A 21,342-nucleotide genomic window follows, 5' to 3' on the forward strand; every position below is an offset into this window, starting at 1 on the left:
AAGGTTATTGAAACCAAGGTAATTGGAACTAAGGTCATTGAAACCGAGGTTATAGACACCAAAGTCATAAACACCAAGGTCATTGGAACTAAGGTACCAAGGGCTTTGAAACCGAGGTAATATAGACACCAAGGTTATTGACACCAAGGTCATTGGAACCAAGGTCATTGGAACTAAGGTCATTGAAACTGAGGTTATAGACACCAAGCTCATTAACACCAAAGTCATTGGAACTAAGGTACCAAGGTCATTGAAACCGAGGTAATATAGACACCAAAGTTATTGACACCGAGGTCATTGGAACTAAGGTCATTGAAACCGAGGTTATATAGACACCAAGGTTATTGAAACCAAGGTCATCAGAGCTAAGATCATTGAAACCAAGGTTATAGACACCAAGGTTATAGACACCAAGGTTATAGACACCAAGGTTATAGACACCAAGGTTATAGACACCAAGGTCACTGGAACTTAGGTCATTGATTCCTAGGTTATATACACAACAAGGTTATTGAAACAAAGGTCATCGGAACTAAGGTCATTAAAACCAAAGTTATAGACACCAAGGTCATTAACACTAAGGTCATTGAAACTAAGGTACCAAGGTCATTGAAGCCGAGGTTATAGACACCAAGGTCATCAAGGGCATAAACATCAAAGTTATTGATTACAAGGTCATAATGACAGTAACAACATAATTCAACTGACTATTATACATTAAGGTGATTGTATTTTGTCAATAAATGTCAGCACATCGATTGTATAGTCAGCATCGATTGTATTAGTCAGTGGATTACTTTGATCTGATCTGATCATGCACCCTTCACAAACAACCTCAGTGTTAAAGTGACCAAGTGCAGCATGGCTCCCTGGAATTTTGTGGTGTGGATCTTTAAAAACTAAACAACAGACATGTTATAAATAAACAGATGGAGAAAAACCATGGATATGTCTAACACTTTCAACCAACTGCATTAGTACAAACACCTAGATCATTTCCCCAAGGCAAATGCCATTTCACCTACTTCTTGCTTTTATCTGGAATCCAAACTTTCTACAAAATCCGTGTAACAGTCATCTTAACACAGCAACAATCTCAGAATTTCCTCTACAATCTATTTGATTGATTTATTGTTTTCTGCAAAAACATGGAAGCAGGTTTTGGCAGAGCTTTCAGATGTCATAATTCCAGAGCCATTGTAACAGCTAATCATTTCAAGTATAAAACTCATAATCCTGATCATTACAATGTTTCCAGTGATCTTTTAACGGCATGTTTTCTCGTTCTCTATGATAACTGATAACTTCTAAGGCTTTGAAAAGTATAAACAGGAATTAATACAACAGCATTATATTAATGGGCTGTTATACTTAATACTTTTACGCAATATATTTTATAAGTACATCATCAGATAGAAACACTAAATTTACTTTGAATATATATTTATCACAAATTAAACTTATTCAGTGTTTGGCATCAAACAATTGTTTTGATGGCATATTTCTCCACCATCTCAATGGCTTCATGCATATTCAGAATAAAAGCTGCATTTTCACAGATTGACCATTTTGACATCATCATTCCTGGGATTAAGAATCAGCCAATTTTTGCATCAGTGTCTGGAAACCAGTGATTTAAGACTCAGCTACAAAAAGATCGGATCACAGATTTTCATATTATGTTCAAAAATTGATGTTGTATGCCAAAAACTATTTTTTCTTAAAGCGTTAGAAAACAAAACAGTCAATCTGTGAGAGTGCAGCTTTAAACAGAGATGAAGACCATGTGAAACTGCCCACAATAGAAATTGCCAGTATAATTATTTTTTTATGATACAAATATTAACACCACTTTTTGTAGACATTCGATGCCTTTAATATACAGTACATGTGTCTAATAGAAAGATAAGATAAATGTTATCTCCAATCATTGGCCATTTAATATATAATATGACATGTAAATCACGATCTATAAAGTAATGTAGAACACAAATCTGTCACAACCAGAAGGTTGTTATGCAAATAAAGCTTGATTCTGATTATATACAAGCATCGATTCAAGCTTTATTTAATTGCAGCATTACCATAAAAGTTAAATGCAAACTTGGCCAATTTTTTTACAGTTTGTAGGTCCCCATCCAATGAGTTTACTCATCCTGTGACCACAAATAAACTATAGAGAGAAATTTTGACAAAATACCCCTACCCAGACAAAATCCTTAATCAAATGTTTGCATAGATGGACAAAATTTCCCTACCCAGACAAAATCCCCCTTAAATGTTTGCACATATTTACAAAATACACCTTCCCAGACAAAATTGCACCTATAATGTTTGGCAAGATGGACAAAATCCCCCTACCCAGACAAAATCCCCCTTCGCAGACAAATTCCACCCTCAAAGGCTTGCATAGATGGAAAAAAAATACCTAGACAACATCCCCCTCAAATGTTAGCATAGATTGACAAAATCCCTCTTCACGGACAAAATCCTCCCTCAAATGTTTGCATAGATTAAAAAAAAGTTCTACCAAGACAAAATCCACCCTCGCATGTTTGCAGAGATTGACAAAATGGACTTGCCTTTTAACTTTGTAAATATAGTAGAGTACAGAAATGTTCTTAAATGCAAAATAAATGAAATATTATACAATGCAAACAATATACTCAATAAACTTCAGATTTCAACCCGCAACCACATGCAATGGATGCAAGACATCGACCTTACCAACTTGGCTAGCCGGGCACCCCTTAATAATTGTTTAACATAACCAATAGAAGGTTGGTGTCACTACACCACACGAGAATTGCAGGAAATTGTTTGCACTCGCCATGTAATGTAATTCTCTTGTGTTTCTTCATGCAGTACTTAGCGCAGTCTTAATTTTTAAAACATTAATACTGAATACAGCATGATATTTTTAATGTTACCTCAGCATCAAATTTTTGTTGATAATTAAAAAAGTTACCTCATCATAAAATTTCAGCTGTGGCACTGGTTCATCACATTGTTCGTCACAAAACTGCTTGAATAGTAAATATCCTGAAAACAGAAAATATGAGTTGACAATTTCATCCACCGGAAAATATTGGAAAGTGTTAACACAAGCCCGGAGTATGGAATCCAATTGTTTACTTGCCCAACTAGAGCTACAGTATCTGATTAATACCCCCCAGGGAAATTGGTCTTGTGCGCGACACCTCCTCATATTTTGTTGGTCACTTCTTCCAAATAATTTTTAAATCCTACATTACGTGACAAAGATTTGGACCAGACACAAACTATTATCAGTAAGGCTTATATAGCAAAACATACTAAGTTCAGTACGTTGCTGTGACCTTGACCTTGGTAAGGACACTGGTTTTAAGGGTGACATATCCTGACATACCATGGTTGGCACTTCTGCCAAATTATTTTAAAATCCAATCATGAATGAGAAAGATATGGATGAAAAGAACTATAATAGTAAGGCTTATATATAGGAAAACAAGCTAAATTCAATAAATTGCTGTGACCTTGACCTTAAACGTAGGGAACCAGTCACATCCTCATGACCTTATCGTGGTCATGTCTGCCAAATCATTTTAAAATCCAACCATGAATGAGAAAAATATGAACTGGACAGCAACTATTATCAGCATGCAAGGCTTATATAGATAAGCAAAACATTCATTACTCAGAAGGATGCTATGACCTTGACCTTGAAGGTAGGGTCACCGGTCTTCCCAGAAAAAATGTCATTAGAATACCAGTGGAAAACCACTACATTCCAGTGGTCAACATCTTCATGCTTTGTTGGTCACTTCTGCGGAATAATCTTTAAATCTGACCATGAAAGAGACAGAAATGGACTGGACAAAAACTGGACAGACAGATTGACAGATGTGACAAAAACACTCTGTGAAGCGGGGATGTAAAAATCTCAGACAATCAAGGGGGATATGTTGACAATAATTTGATAATTACACAAAAAGTGACAATATTTTGCATATTACATAAAATGTACATGTCCATGTTCATTCCCATAAGGAAAAAATAATAATAATGATAAAAACATATTTTACTGTGAAATTTGCACAAATATTGCATGCTTTTGTACATGTAAACACATAATTTAATTTATTTTACGTTTTGTGGAATTCTACAAAGGCTTAACTCTGAAATTCCAAAAATATTTTGTAACCCTTCCAAACCAAACACAGCAATTTTATCAACATCATCAATAAACTGTAGGAAATTCAAAATCACTATCCTGAGACTGAGATAACTGAGACTATGTTGAATTAATGATTGTAGTCCATGCAGACAGTGTTGAATTAATCATTGCACTCCTTACATGACAACTGTAGAACAATGGTTGCCTGTGGAACAAAGGTTCCTGCCATCATTATCAATTATATCCGGGCTTCCATTAAGAATTCAAAGCTGCACTCTCACAGACAGACAGTTTTGACATTTCTTTAGTTTTTGTCTCAGAATCAGCTGATTTTGGTCTCTGAATGCTTTCAATTCAGTCATATAAGGTACTCACAATAGAACAGATCTCCATTATTTGGGAAACTGCAGAAAATTTCATTTCACTTAAAGCGTTAGTAATGCTTTTTGCCATAAAATATCCGTTTTCAAATTTGAAATATGAAAAACTGTGATGTGATCTTTTGTCAATGGTTTCCCAGACAATTAGTCAAATACAAAACAAAACAAACAAAAAAGAAAACTAGAGATTGCTTTTTCGAAAAAGCGCATGTCTCCCCCATTGTGTGGTCGTAGGTGAGAAATAATCAATGATGGATCCCAAAATCAATAGGGGCCATCAACTAGTCATGACTAACTGGCATACCAAGTATGAAGTTCCTGGGTGTAAACGTTCTTGAGTTATTGAGCAGAAACCGGTTCTTCACCTCAAGGTCAGTGACCTTGACCTTTGACCAACTGATTGCAAAATCAACTAGACATCATGACCAACCTCACTTCAAAGTTTGGTGAACCTAGATCAAAGCATTCTCCTGATATTGCACGGAAATATTTTTTTACATTAGAGGTCACAGCGAAGTTGACCTTTGACCTTGTGACCCCCCAAAACATAGGAGTTTTCTAAACCTCATGATCAACCTCCCTACCAAGTTTGGTGAACCTAGGTCAAACCATTCTCAAGATATTGAGCGGAAATGTTTTTTACATTGGGGGTCGCCGCGACCTTGACCTTTGACCTAGTGACCCCAAAAACAATAGGGATCTTCTACACCTCATGACCAACCTCCCTACCAAGTTTGGTGAACCTAGGTCAAACCGTTCTCAAGATTTTGAGCAGAAATGTTTTTTATATTGGGGGTCGCCGCGACCTTGACCTTTGACCTAGTGACCCCAAAAACAATAGGGATCCTCTACACCTCACGACCAACCTCCCTACCAAGTTTGGTGAACCTAGGTCAAACCATTCTCAAGATATTGAGCGGAAATGTTTTTTACATTGGGGGTCGCCGCGACCTTGACCTTTGACCTAGTGACCCCAAAAACAATAGGGATCCTCTACACCTCACGACCAACCTCCCTACCAAGTTTGGTGAACCTAGGTCAAACCATTCTCAAGATATTGAGCGGAAATGTTTTTTACATTGGGGGTCGCCGCGACCTTGACCTTTGACCTAGTGACCCCAAAAACAATAGGGATCTTCTACACCTCATGACCAACCTCCCTACCAAGTTTGGTGAACCTAGGTCAAACCGTTCTCAAGATTTTGAGCAGAAATGTTTTTTATATTGGGGGTCGCCGCGACCTTGACCTTTGACCTAGTGACCCCAAAAACAATAGGGATCCTCTACACCTCACGACCAACCTCCCTACCAAGTTTGGTGAACCTAGGTCAAACCATTCTCAAGATATTGAGCGGAAATGTTTTTTACATTGGGGGTCGCCGCGACCTTGACCTTTGACCTAGTGACCCCAAAAACAATAGGGATCCTCTACACCTCACGACCAACCTCCCTACCAAGTTTGGTGAACCTAGGTCAAACCATTCTCAAGATATTGAGCGGAAATGTTTTTTACATTGGGGGTCGCCGCGACCTTGACCTTTGACCTAGTGACCCCAAAAACAATAGGGATCCTCTACACCTCACGACCAACCTCCCTACCAAGTTTGGGGAACCTAGGTCAAACCATTCTCAAGATATTGAGCGGAAATGTTTTTTACATTGGGGGTCGCCGCGACCTTGACCTTTGACCTAGTGACCCCAAAAACAATAGGGATCTTCTACACCTCATGACCAACCTCCCTACCAAGTTTGGTGAACCTAGGTCAAACCATTGTCAAGATATTGAGCGGAAATGTTTTTTACATTGGGGGTCGCCGCGACCTTGACCTTTGACCTAGTGACCCCAAAAACAATAGGGATCTTCTACACCTCATGACCAACCTCCCTACCAAGTTTGGTGATCCTAGGTCATGCGGTTTTCCAGTTATCGATCGGAAACGAAGTGTGACGTACGGACGGACTGACGGACTGACGGACTACCGGACTACCGGACTATCGGACTACCGGACTACCGGACTGACGGACAGGGCAAAAACAATATGTCTCCCCCAGAGAGGGGGAGACAAAATTGTCAAAACAGTCAATCTGTGAGAGTGCAGCTTTAAAACTGGATGTACAGTATGTCTTCCTTCCTATACATTTTGAGGTAGAAGTTTCTCCTTAAGGCTTAAAACCACTAACATTTTTTCCACTATTGTCCAACTATTATATTAAAGATTAAACTGACATACATATTTTATTTAAATATTTCATTTTACTTCCAAGACTCATTGAAATTTCTTATGAAAATTTTAAACCATTATTGACCAACGTTTTTCAAATAATTCAATTTACTTCATGGCTTATAAAATTACAGTTTATACGGTTAGATTCTTTAATTACTGGACAGTAATTCAAACTCTAAAAATCAAAGCATAATAATAATAACTTTCTGAGGTACCTTGACTCTGTTTATTTAAATGATTATTATCGATGCAGTATCATCAATTTTAAATGGTAAATTCATGTTCTTCAAAAAAAAAAATTATTATATTATGCATGTTTTCATGTACATTGCACATAAACTTATAAGACTTCAAAGAAGAAAAAAAGAAAGGCTGTGAAACTGCTATTACATATCCATCACTGAAGAAAGTAGTTGAAAAGTTTTTGCCCCTGAATGTTGATGAGACAATCACGACTGCATTTAACTACTAACAGTGAGGCGCATCTCTACATATTTCTTCCAACGTTTACAACTGCTAACTGCTTTGTAATTATGCTTGTATTCCAAATGAGATATTTGTACTAGGAAATAATTTGTGTTACACATATTCTGCAAAACAATCTTCCACAAATAGACTGTGTTGAAGCTTAGAAGACTCGTCTGCGCAAATTCACAAGCCCATAAACCCAGAAACAAACTTTATCACATTCTTTATTTTTTTCTATCCATTTTTTTAAAATCACACTTGTTAATTTCAAATAGTCAAAATGTGACATTTTCCCATTCTGAAAGGCCTCTGCCCCATTCCAAAAATGGTGAGAGAAAAAACACTTAAATATATATTGTATGCCGAATACATGTATCTTGAATGCTGAATACATGTATCATGAATGCCGAATACATGTATCTTGAATGTCGAATACATGTATCATAAATGCCGAATACATGTATCTTGAATGTTGAATACATGCAGGGTTAGACACTAACATTTTTCACAAGGTAGTCCCTCGGACTACTGGATCTTAAATCCAGGTAGTCCAGCAAAAATTCTGATAGTCCAAAAAAAAAATGCAAGCCTGCAACGGATTCCTTCAGTGTTTTGTTAGACTTTTCCCTAAAAACATTGTCAGTATAACCCCTTGATTGATCATGTTTCTTATCTGTCTCAATCTTAAAATTTCCACATTCTTCAAAACAATGTTTGCCCTTCAATTTTAAAACCTTAAAAAGTCTAAAAACCATGCTAAAATACCCCAGAATAAAAATCTAAAATACCCCATAATCTGTCACTTTCAGGAAAATGGTGCAATAAATCAATTGACACCTCGACCGAGATCGTTGCTAAGTTACGGCACAAATGACAGACATCCTACTGGTCGGCACTATTTGATAATTGATATTGGCATCCTACTATTCAGTAGTCTTTGTTAATCTATTAAAACGACATACAATAATGCTTTAAAAATATAATGAAATTAATTTCCAGAATGTTATTAATTAATTGGGAGTTGATAAGAATTGTTATTGGCCCTAACTTCAATGTTTAAAATGTTACGATATTTTGGCGCGAAAATTAACGGACACAATTTCTGCCGTCGTCTGCACTTACACTGAATTAGACATTTATGAGCAGTATGATCATTTTTTAAGCTGCTCTTTTAAAAGCCAGTTAAAATATTTCACAAGCCATACATAATGTTTCTTCTGTCTGCTTTATCAAAACACCGACATTTGACAATACTCTAAACGATAAATAAACAACCATGACGTATTTTCAGAAAATCTAAAAATAGTAACAACCATCAAGTTTTTGCTAACATCGTATCTATCATTGTTTCTGACTGAAAATGCAAGGGATCTAGAAATTCTACCTCATTTTAAACCCAAATCTACCTCGCTGACACTGGCAGACTTTCACGTGTCTGACGATTAAAACACACCATACAGTGCAAAATGTTTTTTCCCATTCTAAATAAAGACATTGTACAGACTGGTTTAAATATTGATCGAAAGGCTATACGAATTGCGCGCGAAACTCGCTTAACAGTCCAGGTTGTCCGGAACTGCTCGGCCATCTCCGGCAAACTTTAGAATGAGTATTTACCGGTGATACTCGGCTTTTTTAAAATTTTAACAACACGCTTTACGCAAGTTTAAACATAATAAATATTTTATGCTCAATTACCTGATGTCATATTTACTTTTTCTAGTAGTCCGACGGACTATTGACTTAAAATTTCTTGTAGTCCGAGCACAAAACTGGTAGTCTCGGACTACCGGACTACCGTTAGTGTCGAACCCTGACATGTATCATGAATGCCAAATACATGTATCTTGAATGCCGAATACATGTATCTTGAATGCCAAATACATGTATCTTGAATGCCGAATACATGTATAAGTGAAATTGTCAAATAGAACGCCACCATTTTTTTTAGATTACCAAGTTTTGTATGGATCGTGAATATGGCAATGGTTGTTGTTAAACCACAGGGTTCGAATTTAGACTCGCATACTCGCAAAATGCGAGCGACATTTGCAAATTGCGAGTGACTTTTATTCAAGCTCGCAAAATTCTGCGAGTGGCTTTTTCTAGACCACAAAATGTTAAAAGGAATGTAGAATAAACATGAACTTAACTCCGGTACGAAGTCGAGTGTAAACAGCCTATAAGTGGCATGTTTACACTACCAGTATAAAGAAGACAGTATGGAGTCACGCTCTAGTTTCAAAAATAGAACAAATACGAAAAAAGCCGAGTTTTATCTTGAATCTTTCCGTGATGCTCCGAGGCGTGCATTATACAAAGTGAATTAAAATGACGTAATCACATAGCTCAATCATGAGCTAAATTTAGCGCTTTCGCACACTCTTTGTAAACCCCATCAACCTAAGTTGCAATATATTTCCGCCCAACTGTCAAAATGAATAGACTTCGTTGATTGATATATTTCATGGTCCAAAGCATCCACGCTACATTTACTGTTGCTTTTATTTGTTTTAAATATGAATAAGTATATAATGTTATCATTTTTGATACTTATAGACTTAATGAAATCTGTAGCTTGCTTGCCGAATGGGTATTACCCGATGGTGAGGGTAAATATACAAAGTGAACAATGTCAAATTATTGGACACCTTTGTTATCAAAAAGCGGCCAGCATCTGATGAGTCTTTCCGTACCCCCCAAAAAGAATAAGCCATCAAAAAGTTCTAGTAGTCGAGTCACTCAAGTTGGATACTTTTTAATTTCATTATAATTATGTCTTAGGTGTAAATTTCTACTTTAATTAGACAATATTATAAGGGAATAAAGCAAATGATAAAATTGCAAGTTGATTTTTCATTTTGCGAGTTGCCTCAAAAACCACTCGCAAAAATTTTGCGAGTGCTCCTCAAAGTTAAATTCGAACCCTGAACCATGCAATATTAAATTGAAAGCAAATTATATTTCTTTGTATACTCGTTTGTTTACATTTAATTAAAAATACAACAGAACACCAAATGTATTCAAAATCAAATAGAAGAGCACAATTAAGTACAAACAGTTCATAGCATTCTCAACATGTCAATACCTTCATCAAAGTGTTGAAGAACATGGCAAAGTGCGAAAAAACAACCCTGTCATCGCAAGAGTTTGCACTATTTATATGTTGACAGAGGGAGTTTTTCACACCTTCACACATTGAGAACAGCATTGACAGGGCATAATGATGTTTCTTCACAGTATAATGCTTGTTTATTTATTATTTTAATACAGAACAATATTACATAAATTCAAATCAGAGAATATTGAAAAAATATATAATATAACTTTTTTTTGCTCATATCCTGAATTTTTCACTAACAATATAATTGAATCAGGGTATGAGTTACATCCCTTTGAAATTAAGTAAACAAACCTTTTTTTCCTCATTAATCACTCTGAAGAGCCAAATATTGCCTGAATTGACTTCAAAAAAAATGTCAGAAGCCTCACATGATGAGACATAGCAAAAAAAATCTTGAAAATTCTAGGGGAAAAAAGTGCATTCAATAAAGTCATTCTCTTATATATATATACAAACAATTCCCTCCAGAAAAAAGCTCAAACACAAATGTCAATTAGCACTTTGATCTGGTGACCTCAAATAGGCTTAACCGGAGGTTGCCATTAATTTTTCTTGTGAATTGTCATTTATTGACCAGAAAAGAGCAACAGCCTGGATTTGAAGTGTCCACCCCTACTAGACACACACATCCAGCTCTGATATATTGACCAGACCAGAGCAACAGCCTGGATAAAGTTTCCAAACCTGATAGACACACAACTCCAGCGGTGATATATTAACCAGAACAGAGCAACAACCTGAATCTAAAGTGTCCATCCCTGCTACACACACACCCCCAGCTCTGATATATAGACACGAACAGAGCAAGGCAGCCTGGATCTTATGTTTCCACCCCTGCTTAACACACACCGCCAGCTCTGATCTATTGACCAGAACAGAGCAACAGCCTGGATCTAAAGTTTCCATCCCTGCTAGACACACACCTCCAGCTGTGATATATTGACCAGAACAGAGCAACAGCCTGGATCTTAAGTTTCCATCCCTGCTAGACACACACCTCCAGCTGTGATACATTGACCAGAGCAGAGCAACAGCCTGGATCTTAAGTTTCCATCCCTGCAAGACACACCTCCAGCTGTAATATATATACCAGAACAGAGCAACAGCCTGGATCTAAAGTTTCCATTCCTGCTAGACACCCACATCCAGCTGGGATTTATCGACCAGAACAGAGCATGCAGCCTGGATCTAAAGTTCCCATCCCTGCTAGACACACACCTCCAGCTGGGATATATCGACCAGAACAGAGCAACAGCCTGGATCTAAAGTTTCCACCCGTGCTAGACACACACCTCCAGCTGTGATATATTGACCAGAACAGAGCAACAGCCTGGATCTAAAGTTTCCACTCGTGCTAGACACACACCTCCAGCTCTGATACATTGACCAGAAAAGAGCAACAGCCTGGATCTAAATTTTCCATCTTAATTTTTCCATCATAAATTTGTACCTACTGGTACACAAAGTGTTAAAACAGAGAAATTTATAACAAAACTGATTCTCCATTCAGACAATAAACAACTTCATCAGCACAGTAAGTTTCAAATCTTGAACCATGTTTGAAAGTGTTTCTTTTCTTATCATTTTTAATGCAATAACTCCCATATCTGAAGAGTAACTAGTAGGCGGAGTGTAAACGTTAAATATTTTTCAATTAAGCTGTATTGTCAGTGGCCGCAATGGCTAAGAGGTCTTGACTGCTGGCAATAATTATTGTAAAGAAAAATCAGACCAGGCTCAATTCTGGCAATTGCCAGAATTTTTTTCTACAAGAAATCATCTTGTACCACCTCAATAATTATTCATGATTACGAGATTTTCCTAACCAATTACATACAGTACAAAACAAAGCAAAGCATAGTAGTGTAATGGGGTTTCAGACGATGGATAGTCACAAATCTTTTCACTTATACTGCATGTTTGTTATTGAACGTTACCCTTAACAATAGGATACAACAGGTAGAATCAGTTACATCACCAGCACTTCCCTCGCTGAAGCACTTGAAAATTTCAATAACATGGATAGTTGGTGCCACAATTTTTATAAACATTTCCAGAGAATCACACATTAAGAGATAAATTCAATAGAGCCACAGTCAATATTCAAACAATAAAGATTAATGAACTGTTAACACAAGATACATTATGATGAATCAATGACAACCCCAGGCATAATATCTCTACAAACCCAACAATACCAGAGCTCTAGTTGACAAATCTGTACATCTCATTTGCCTAAAACCAAATACATGAGATAAGATCGTAAACTGTAAACAAAAGGGCCTTAACAAATAATGAAGGGCATGAAAAATAGGTATTGTATTAACTGGCCATAGGTCAAGGGGCTAATTTTGGTCCAACCCGTCAGGATTATGGATGAACTCGTCCATAAGTTGGGTTGAAATTTTAGGCTATAATCTGGGTTTAATTTGCATAGGAAACTCAGATAATATGTGATAAATTTCAAGAAAAGAAGACAACACAAATCTAAAACTAATTAATATGTTTGATAGTTGACTAGAATAGAGATTAAACAGAAGAAAGAGTTTGAAAAAAAATCACCTACCCCACCCGCTATGCATAATGAGACGTAAATATATTTCCCCAGAGTTGTATACTGATTTTTTTTTCAGTTTTTGGTAAGATTTTTTAACTGTAACATAGCTTTAAGCAGAGGCAGGTTTTCAAGGTGTTCTTAAGATCTGTTTTTTGCAACTTATGACGGAGTATCTACGGTATACCTAGGCCGAGTGTGGAAGCCACCATGTAACAAAGTTTGAAATTAGCACAAGCTCACAAACCATTAAAGGATGGATTGCTTTCCTGGTTTTTTCAAATCCTGGATTTAAATATTATCGCATCATGATGGTTAGACTTTTTATAGATATGACTTGGAGTGTATGTTATTTGTGTATATAACGTTTCATCTAAGGAAATATATAAGGTTGCTTTACACTGTTCATTTTTGGGACCATCCTTTCGCGCTCATGGAGACCAGCATAGTAACCCTTCTGCTAGGGTTTAAGCTATAGATAAATGGAAGGGTGCTGCACCCAATCCTTTATTGGTAACATACTTATCTGCCCTTCATTGCAGACCGGCACGGGCACCCTTCTGCCCGCAAAGAATTAAATCAACGACTGTGAACTATTTTCATTGTTTTGGTTTAAAACTTATAATGTGAGTATAAATACATACAATATATATCAACAAGTTTGGCAGTACCAAACCTAATATTATACTTCAATTAAACCCACTTGTTAACTTACATTTGTTTTCATTATATCTCAAACAATGTGCCCTGTACTCCTTTAGCACTCTGTCCCTCTTCTGAGCACCCTGTCCCTCTTCTGAGCAACCTGTCCCTCTTCTGAGCAACCTGTCTTTTTAAATCCTAACTTAAATCCTACTATATAGATTTTGCAGTTATATAACTTAATGAGTTAAATGATCATATAATATGTGGCATACTTCGGTGAGGCCCTGATAAAATCTATTTAGTTTGAGCATTACACATTATATATTATTAAGTAACTCTGGTTGGCACAATGTTCCGCAAGTACCCGGAGAAAACCCACTTGTCTGGCTTGGTGACCACTAACCAAACTCACAAATCTATTTGTAAATGAACTTATTCGAAAGTCACTGACAATTAGCTTTGATAATAAGACTAATAAAAAGATATCTGTATTTATCAACTTTGTATGAGGGCCTCAAATTTTCGAGTGTAGCTTATCGATGTGTCCTCATTATTTGTAACAACATAGCATTTTGCCTTTAACAGTCATTGAAACCAGAGGAACACGCCCAAATTCTTACATAACTATTTGTGATTTTTAGCACTGCTATAGATATGAAAATTCACAACATGATTGAACACGTACGTCTAACCAGTTTCGAGCTTGTGGGCTTGTGCTTATTTTAACAACTGCTTTAAATGAAGGGAACATCACATTGTTTCAAGAAAATAAAACTCACTCACTGATAGCTGCATTAACCCATTTGCTTAAAGTTGGTTTTCCAACCATGTAGGAAGAGGGTCAGAAACAACACGGATTACTGTCGTAAAAAACACCTGGAGCTGGCGTCAATAGTTTATAATAAGCCCGGAATTATAGATATTCTGCTTTTCTAAACCTAATTCTCCGGTACAAACAGAATTAAACCATTGTAATATACACACGTTACTTCAAAAACAATTTGGACTGTTACATGAATTTCAATAGCTTGAAATTCATCTTTTATTTGTACCGGCATGGGAAAACCCAGTTATGTTAATTCCGGGCTATATAAATTGAATGCCCTGTCACTCATTAAGTGTTATCAATATACTCATGTACATTAACTAATTATCAATAAAATCCATCACAAGTTATCTACCTGATCAGATATGTCCATCCACAAAGCTCTTACATATTTTAACAGCTTAGGCCTAAAAAAAATAATTGCTTGGTTAGGTGGTTAGGGTCACATCCTTTTCAAAAATAGGTAGGGTAGGTAGGCTTTTTTTTTTTATTAGGTTTATATAAGAATGTCATTTTCATCATAGCGGAATGGTGTTCAAGTTATCTTCTGAGTACACATTTAAGGTTTTAAACTACAAATTGAAAAGCAATTGAAAATTTTTTTATAATTTTTTTTCAAACTGACTATAAAAATGGTAGTGTCTGTGCCTTTTCCATAGGTAGGGTCGGGTAACCCGAACCAAATGTATTTTTTTAGGCCTTATATTGAATATAGAATATCAAGTAATTTGAAAAAAGCTGTATGAATATTTAGCACACATGCAAGGACTTTTTTCCAATAAAAGACAACAAAAACCTCCACAGATTTCCTGGAATAACAAATCCAGACTTTTACCAGATCATAATTATACAGCATCAGATTATAGGCTAAGATTTAAAATATCATATGTGTGGTTCTTTTTATACAAACAAACAAGAGAATTGACCGATTTCCTGGAATTGTCCTCACTTCAACCGATATGGGAAAAGTATCAGATTAGGCCAAGAATTAATTTAGTATATGTGGTTCTTGTTACACAAACAAACAAGAGAATTGACCGGATTTCCTGGAATTGTCCTGACTTCAACCAGGATTGAGAAATTTAGTATCAGAATAGGCCAAGAATTAAAGTATGTGTGGTTCTTGTTACACAAACAAACAAGAGAATTGACCAGATTTTCTGGAATTGTTCTGACTATAACCAAAATGGGGAAATTATCAGATTAGGCCAAGAATTAAAGTGTTTGTGACTGTGGTCCTCCAAATATGACTAAGCAAGAGATTATCCACCAGATTTTCTGGAACTATCCAGATTTCCCCAGGTTGCAGATAAGGCCAAGAACAAAGTATTTTTGGTTCTTGCCAAACGGCCTAACAAGAGATTCAAGAGCAGAAAGAGAAATAGTTTTCTTTTTTTTTCTTTTTCAGAAACATAAAAAACACCAGAAAAAAAAATGATGCACAAAAGTGGTTTTGGCTGCGTTAAAAATAAATGGATCGATTGGCAAAACTGTAGTTTTAATTAAGAAAATTTAACACGCTTACTGTTCATTTCCATCAATATCAGTCAGATTCTAAGAGTAAATAAACTGAGAATATTTATAAGTTATTTAAGATAAATGAGCAAAAAAACTGTCACATCTATTTCTTAAATTAATCTTAATTACATTTTTTTGTTAATCTACCAAGGTGGTAGTAATTAATTATTAATTAATCAATTCTTGTATTTAAGCGTTTAGCTGCCAAACACAACATGTTTAAGTTTAAAAATAATCCAATGATTAATGACTTTTTACCGATAAACAACGTCTAGAAATGCTATGCACCAGAAATGTCCACAATGTTCAAAATGTTTCCGATGAAATTGAACCATCTTTCAAAACCTTTCTTTCAACACAACGCTTCTGTTTTAGCTCGTTGAGACTCATCCATGTCCAAATAATATCAAATAGTTTAAAGAGCTGCCAAAATTCTTCACCACCTAAAATACCTTGGAAGGCTTGGGAAAATCGTGCAGAACCAAATCGTGTGTCTCAAAGAACATGCACCAAACAACACCAGTGTTTTGATTCAAGAGTTTCACCAGGATTTTTATTAAATCTTGACTTGCACCGCCAGAATCTCGTTCGTACATCTTTTGATCATACAAATTGTTCCCCAAGTCTTAGACACACTACCAATCGCACGTTTTTGCAGATTTTGGTAATCGTTGTGATGTTTTCTTACCACGAATGTTATCTTATAATCTATTATCGCTATACTCCGCAGTATAAGCATATCGCACACCAGGTTCATTTCTATAATTGTAAATGTTATATGTGGTGTTATGAAGTGTCAATTAACAGTTATTAAGGTAGCTGTATTAAATTTTCTGATGGCTTTTTTTGGTTCCTGTCCTATACATATAATTCTAGTCAGTTTTATTAAACTTGGACAAACTCGACCCGTAATCTACAAATCATTTGGTTCTTACTAGCTCTCAACATAGTTTGACCCCTGAAAATTATGCTTTGCAACTGTGAAAGTTTTCAGATGCTATTTTTACCTTATTCGGTCTAATCTAAATTCAAATGCCCTTGTTAAACTTGTGTGAATATGAGTAAATAATACATCAAATACAATAAAGTGTATAATCAGGGTTGTCATTATGAACCGATTGCCGACCCAATCCATCGTTTAAAATCGTGAAAAAATCGGTTGCCTTTTCAGGAATTTTAAAATTGAGATCGAAAAAAAAAATGGCCGAAAAAGTCGAAGAAAATCGCCGTACTAATTGCCGATGAACACTGTATAGGACACCGTTCCTTGAAGTACAAACGCTTGAAAAAAATAACACAGCGTTTGATTGATTATTCCAGTTTTGAGCGTCCAATGATGTGCCGCGATACAAAAAACAAAACACATGCACAATGGCGCAGCCGAAATCAAAAAAGTTTAAAAGTCTATTTGATTTTGGGTTCCAACAAAGAACCGGTGAGAACGAAAATGCAAATTGGAAACACATTGTTTGTTGTTCTTTTTAAGTTACGATCGATGCATGGCGCCTGCTTGGAATGTCCATTTTGTTGAATAAAATGTGTTTGTTTTCTGTTACGGAACAAATCTAGGTAGAATAGTCTGAATAAATGTTTTCCAAACAGTCAATTTTGCTTTCAGGAAAACAGGTTTTAGACCCTCAGGAATGTCTAAAATTTGTTTTCGTCTCAGGGGGGCTTCGCCCCCCTGAATCCCAGACCAGGGCGTTGCCCTGGACCTAACAAGGGGGCCTAGGCGGCCCCCTTGACCCCTGGCCAGATCTGTTCGATTTATAAAAAACACCGGTTTGTGAAAAACATAATGACAACCCTGTATATTTAAATGATATTTATTATTGGTGGTTCAAAATAGATAGTGATGTTAAGGGGTATTTCCCACACAAAAACCAGGCAAGAAGGCCTTCAACAATGTGCTGAACTTTGAATAATTTTGACCCCAATCACTTTCAATCGTGATTTACGAAATTATTTAAATAGTAACAATAGCATACCAAATGACATTTAAACAAAAACTTGAAAAGGATGTAACCCTAACCAAACCATTTTATATTTTTTTACATAAGCTGCTTTGCGGTGATGTGTTGTGTGCATGTTTTCCGAAGTTGTACGCAATTGACGGACATATATATCCCCATTATTTACCCTGATGACGCCGTCTCTCCTGTGATTAGGCATGGCGTTTTTTGCAAAAAATGAGTGGTTGGTAGAGCACATTGAATATTATGTTCGTTTTTTATTGATATTTTTATAACAAAATAGCACGATAAATATGCATTAAAAACTGCTTTAATAGGTTTAATAAATTTAAGCTACAAAAAGTGTTATTCCTTTTGTTTTTGCTAAAATGCACAAAACCACATTTAAAAAAACAATCACCAAGTAATTTATTGCATCAATTCCATTACAACTTCTTCACCAGCTTCATCATGATATGAGAGGTTAAATTATGTTTTTTAGTATTTAATTGGTTATTCATGCTATTGTAAATATGAAGTTTTGCAGTTGATTTAGAATCTGTACTTTTAATTCTATTTTTGAGGCGAAAACCTGGTGTCTTTCCATACTTAAAATGAAAGCCGAGATTGCATAGATCAGGTTGAACATCCTGAAACTGAAGAATTAGATGCTGTAATTTAGGTATTTGATTTCCTAAAGCTATTACACATGCGTGTCTACAACGAAATATAACTTCTTAAAGTAAATTTATAAGGAAACTTTCAATTAAAAAGTTCCCCTCATTTTTCATTTCCATATTAAATCATGTACAAGACATTAAGTTTATCCTGAAGTAAATTCTATTTTATGAACTTTTATAATTTATAGTTTCTTTTGTGTCCAACATTCCAAGAGCTAAAAATGCTTCTTTTCCAAATGAAAGAATCAAATTCATTTAAAATTTATTTTTGAAAAAGAAAAATGTTTATACCAAAAATTTGACCTCAAAACTTTATTGCATTGAAAGCTTTATATACTTAAGAAAACTAGCTATCACATTCTTATATGGTTTTTAAAACATTTCTGTTGATTTCTAGGTAAAATTGTAATTCCCAATTTCAGCCAACCCAGTCAGAAAGGCCCTGTCCCCATTCCCAAAATGTTTAGAAAAACACTGTGACTGTACGTTCTTCTGATTATATTTATGTCTTAAAGCCAAGACATGAAAATTGTTTTAAAATGCATTAATACAAGCAATTTTCACAACATTTGTTCTATCTATCTATCTTCGATTAATGTCAAACCCCTACTGGGGACCTAGACATTGTCTCCTTAGTTTCATAATAAACTTATGGTCTATCCTTCAGGATTGATAAAGAGATGGTATTTGTTTCAAAAAGGGATTCAACAGTATAAATGCAGGGGCTTTTTACCATTTGTATGGAAGACACTGTAGCCCTTTTTGTGTGTGTGTTGGGGTGGGGAAGGAGACGGAGGGGAAGGGACTGGGGGGGGGGGGGGGGGTGTTGTCAAACATGTTATGGACTAAAGAATAAAATATCAATAAAGCAGAAAATGTATCACTCAGAAACATCATTATCAATTTTTATGAATCATGAGATTCTTTTAATATTAAAAAAATATGAATTGTTTTTGGCATAGCAAAAATGTTCTTGTTTATTGTCATTTTTGTTAGCAAAGAAACAACATTTTCTCCCCTAAGAAAAAGCATCTAAAATTGGAAACGACAAAGCCAGTTAACATTTGGAACAATCAAACTATCTGACATAGTGGGCATTTAAGAAAAATACTTTAGTAATTGAAACAAAGATAAAAAAATAGTTAAGTGGTTATGAAACAAACTGATATCGTGAAATTGTACAAAGAAAACTATCAGACAATTGACTAAAATTAGGTGGATTTTATATAGCATACCGTGGACAAAGATTACATGTGTGCGATGACAGTCTGCTTCAAACGCAAAAATGTTTAAAATGGCTTATCTGTTTTGTAAATACAAGTGACAATTCATCAGTCTTCAATTCAGTTATTTTTTCTCTTGTATTTGACGATATTTAGTAAATTTATGAGGATGAAATTAGTAGCATAAAGGCAGGAGATTGGTCATAGGACTAATTTCACGAGACAATGTTATCATTTACACTCACCTAATTTTTGGTTAAATATTTTGTCGAACGTCACTTCTCCCATCTTCATCAAGTGTTTGTGCATAACACTCCTTACGCTGAAACAGTAAATATAATTCCATTTCAAATTTATTCCAAGACGAGGCGAAACAAATCTAATATCTGCGACCAAAATTAACATTATTCAACCGGTGTCACGGTCAAAATCACCCACTGCAATGGAAATTATCATCCAATTTCAGTGTCATTTTCTCGCTAATTTAAACCAACATTTCGCATATTTTATGCACAGAATCTTTACCTAGGATCTGGAAGCACAATTTTCTTGCTAGCTCTGGCTGCAGGAGTCGATTTACTCTTCTCCATCGCCATTAAATAGCTGACATCCGCAAGAACAGCTTCAAGATCCGCCATTTTGACGTATTTCTCTTGAACTCCCCGATGGAAATAAATCCCTTTTTATGGGGTCTAAACAAACCCCAGATCACTGAAAACGGGTCCTACATACACTTAAGTTCCATGGCTATGTATTTTAATCCAACCCAAACACAAACAATAAATATTAACACACAAAATAAAGCGTTAAATATCCAAAACAAATCTGGTTTTTAGCTTCCGTGTAATCGATGCGAATGTATTAATTATGTATCTCGAGCAAGCTCAGTGTTACTTGTTAGCGAGGCGCTCATTGGTTCAAAACCTTGGAGAATCGGATCAATTTTGCAGCCTCCGTAGCCTTTCGGTTTCTCATTTGGATACCAATGTGTACAAACATTTCAATAGACTGTGTAGATATACATGATAACAATTTTTCTCTCATAAAATAAATATCAGATCAAGTCCTTTTGAAAAAAAAATCGAGTAACATTTTCAGGAAGTTTAACCATAATGTTTATTTGAAATGCACGTGGCCATACTGCATTATATAAAGGCATGGTGCACGTGTTGAAAATAATTGAAGTTGACTGCGCGTTCATTGTACATCATTATATTCCAACAGACCCCCTCATGGAATTCGGAATACAGCTTTACTTTATTGTTTTTTTACTTTATTTATTTGTTTCCGGAATCGAAATCTACCGCCGCGGGTTAATATTGGACTGGGTCCAGGAATAGATCTACCAGTTAAGTAATTAATGTCAACAAAATGTAACACACTGATTTATTCTCTAATATCTTACTTCAGTATTACTCGGTTTCTTTTATCATTTCTTACATTATTCACTTATTGACCACTTCGGAACCAGTTTATTTATTTATATTTACAAATACATATTAACTATTTTTGTACACCGTCGTATTGACCGTGTGTCAGACTGACAGCGGAACATGTCGACACAAAGTAATACTTTGTCCAAGGGTACATA

The 21,342-nt window shown here is 35.6% G+C and overlaps 1 protein-coding gene across 3 annotated transcripts in view; it reads right to left on the bottom strand.

Annotated features, from left to right (window-relative positions):
- The window catches only part of LOC128230411 (beta-adrenergic receptor kinase 2-like), a 102,809-nt gene extending 82,195 nt beyond the window's left edge, over positions 1–20,614 (bottom strand). For all 3 annotated transcript variants that reach the window (XM_052942643.1, XM_052942642.1, XM_052942641.1), the window contains exons 1-3: positions 20,277–20,614; positions 19,997–20,073; positions 2,969–3,042 (exon numbers count right to left, since the gene is read on the bottom strand). In XM_052942643.1, coding sequence (XP_052798603.1) covers positions 2,969–3,042; positions 19,997–20,073; positions 20,277–20,389 — 264 coding nt within the window. In that variant the 5' untranslated portion in view covers positions 20,390–20,614. The remainder of the gene's footprint in view (positions 1–2,968; positions 3,043–19,996; positions 20,074–20,276) is intronic.
- Between the last annotated feature and the right edge of the window lie 728 nt (positions 20,615–21,342).

The sequence above is a fragment of the Mya arenaria genome, chromosome 4 (assembly GCF_026914265.1).
Source record: "Mya arenaria isolate MELC-2E11 chromosome 4, ASM2691426v1".
NCBI classification, from domain to species: domain Eukaryota; kingdom Metazoa; phylum Mollusca; class Bivalvia; order Myida; family Myidae; genus Mya; species Mya arenaria.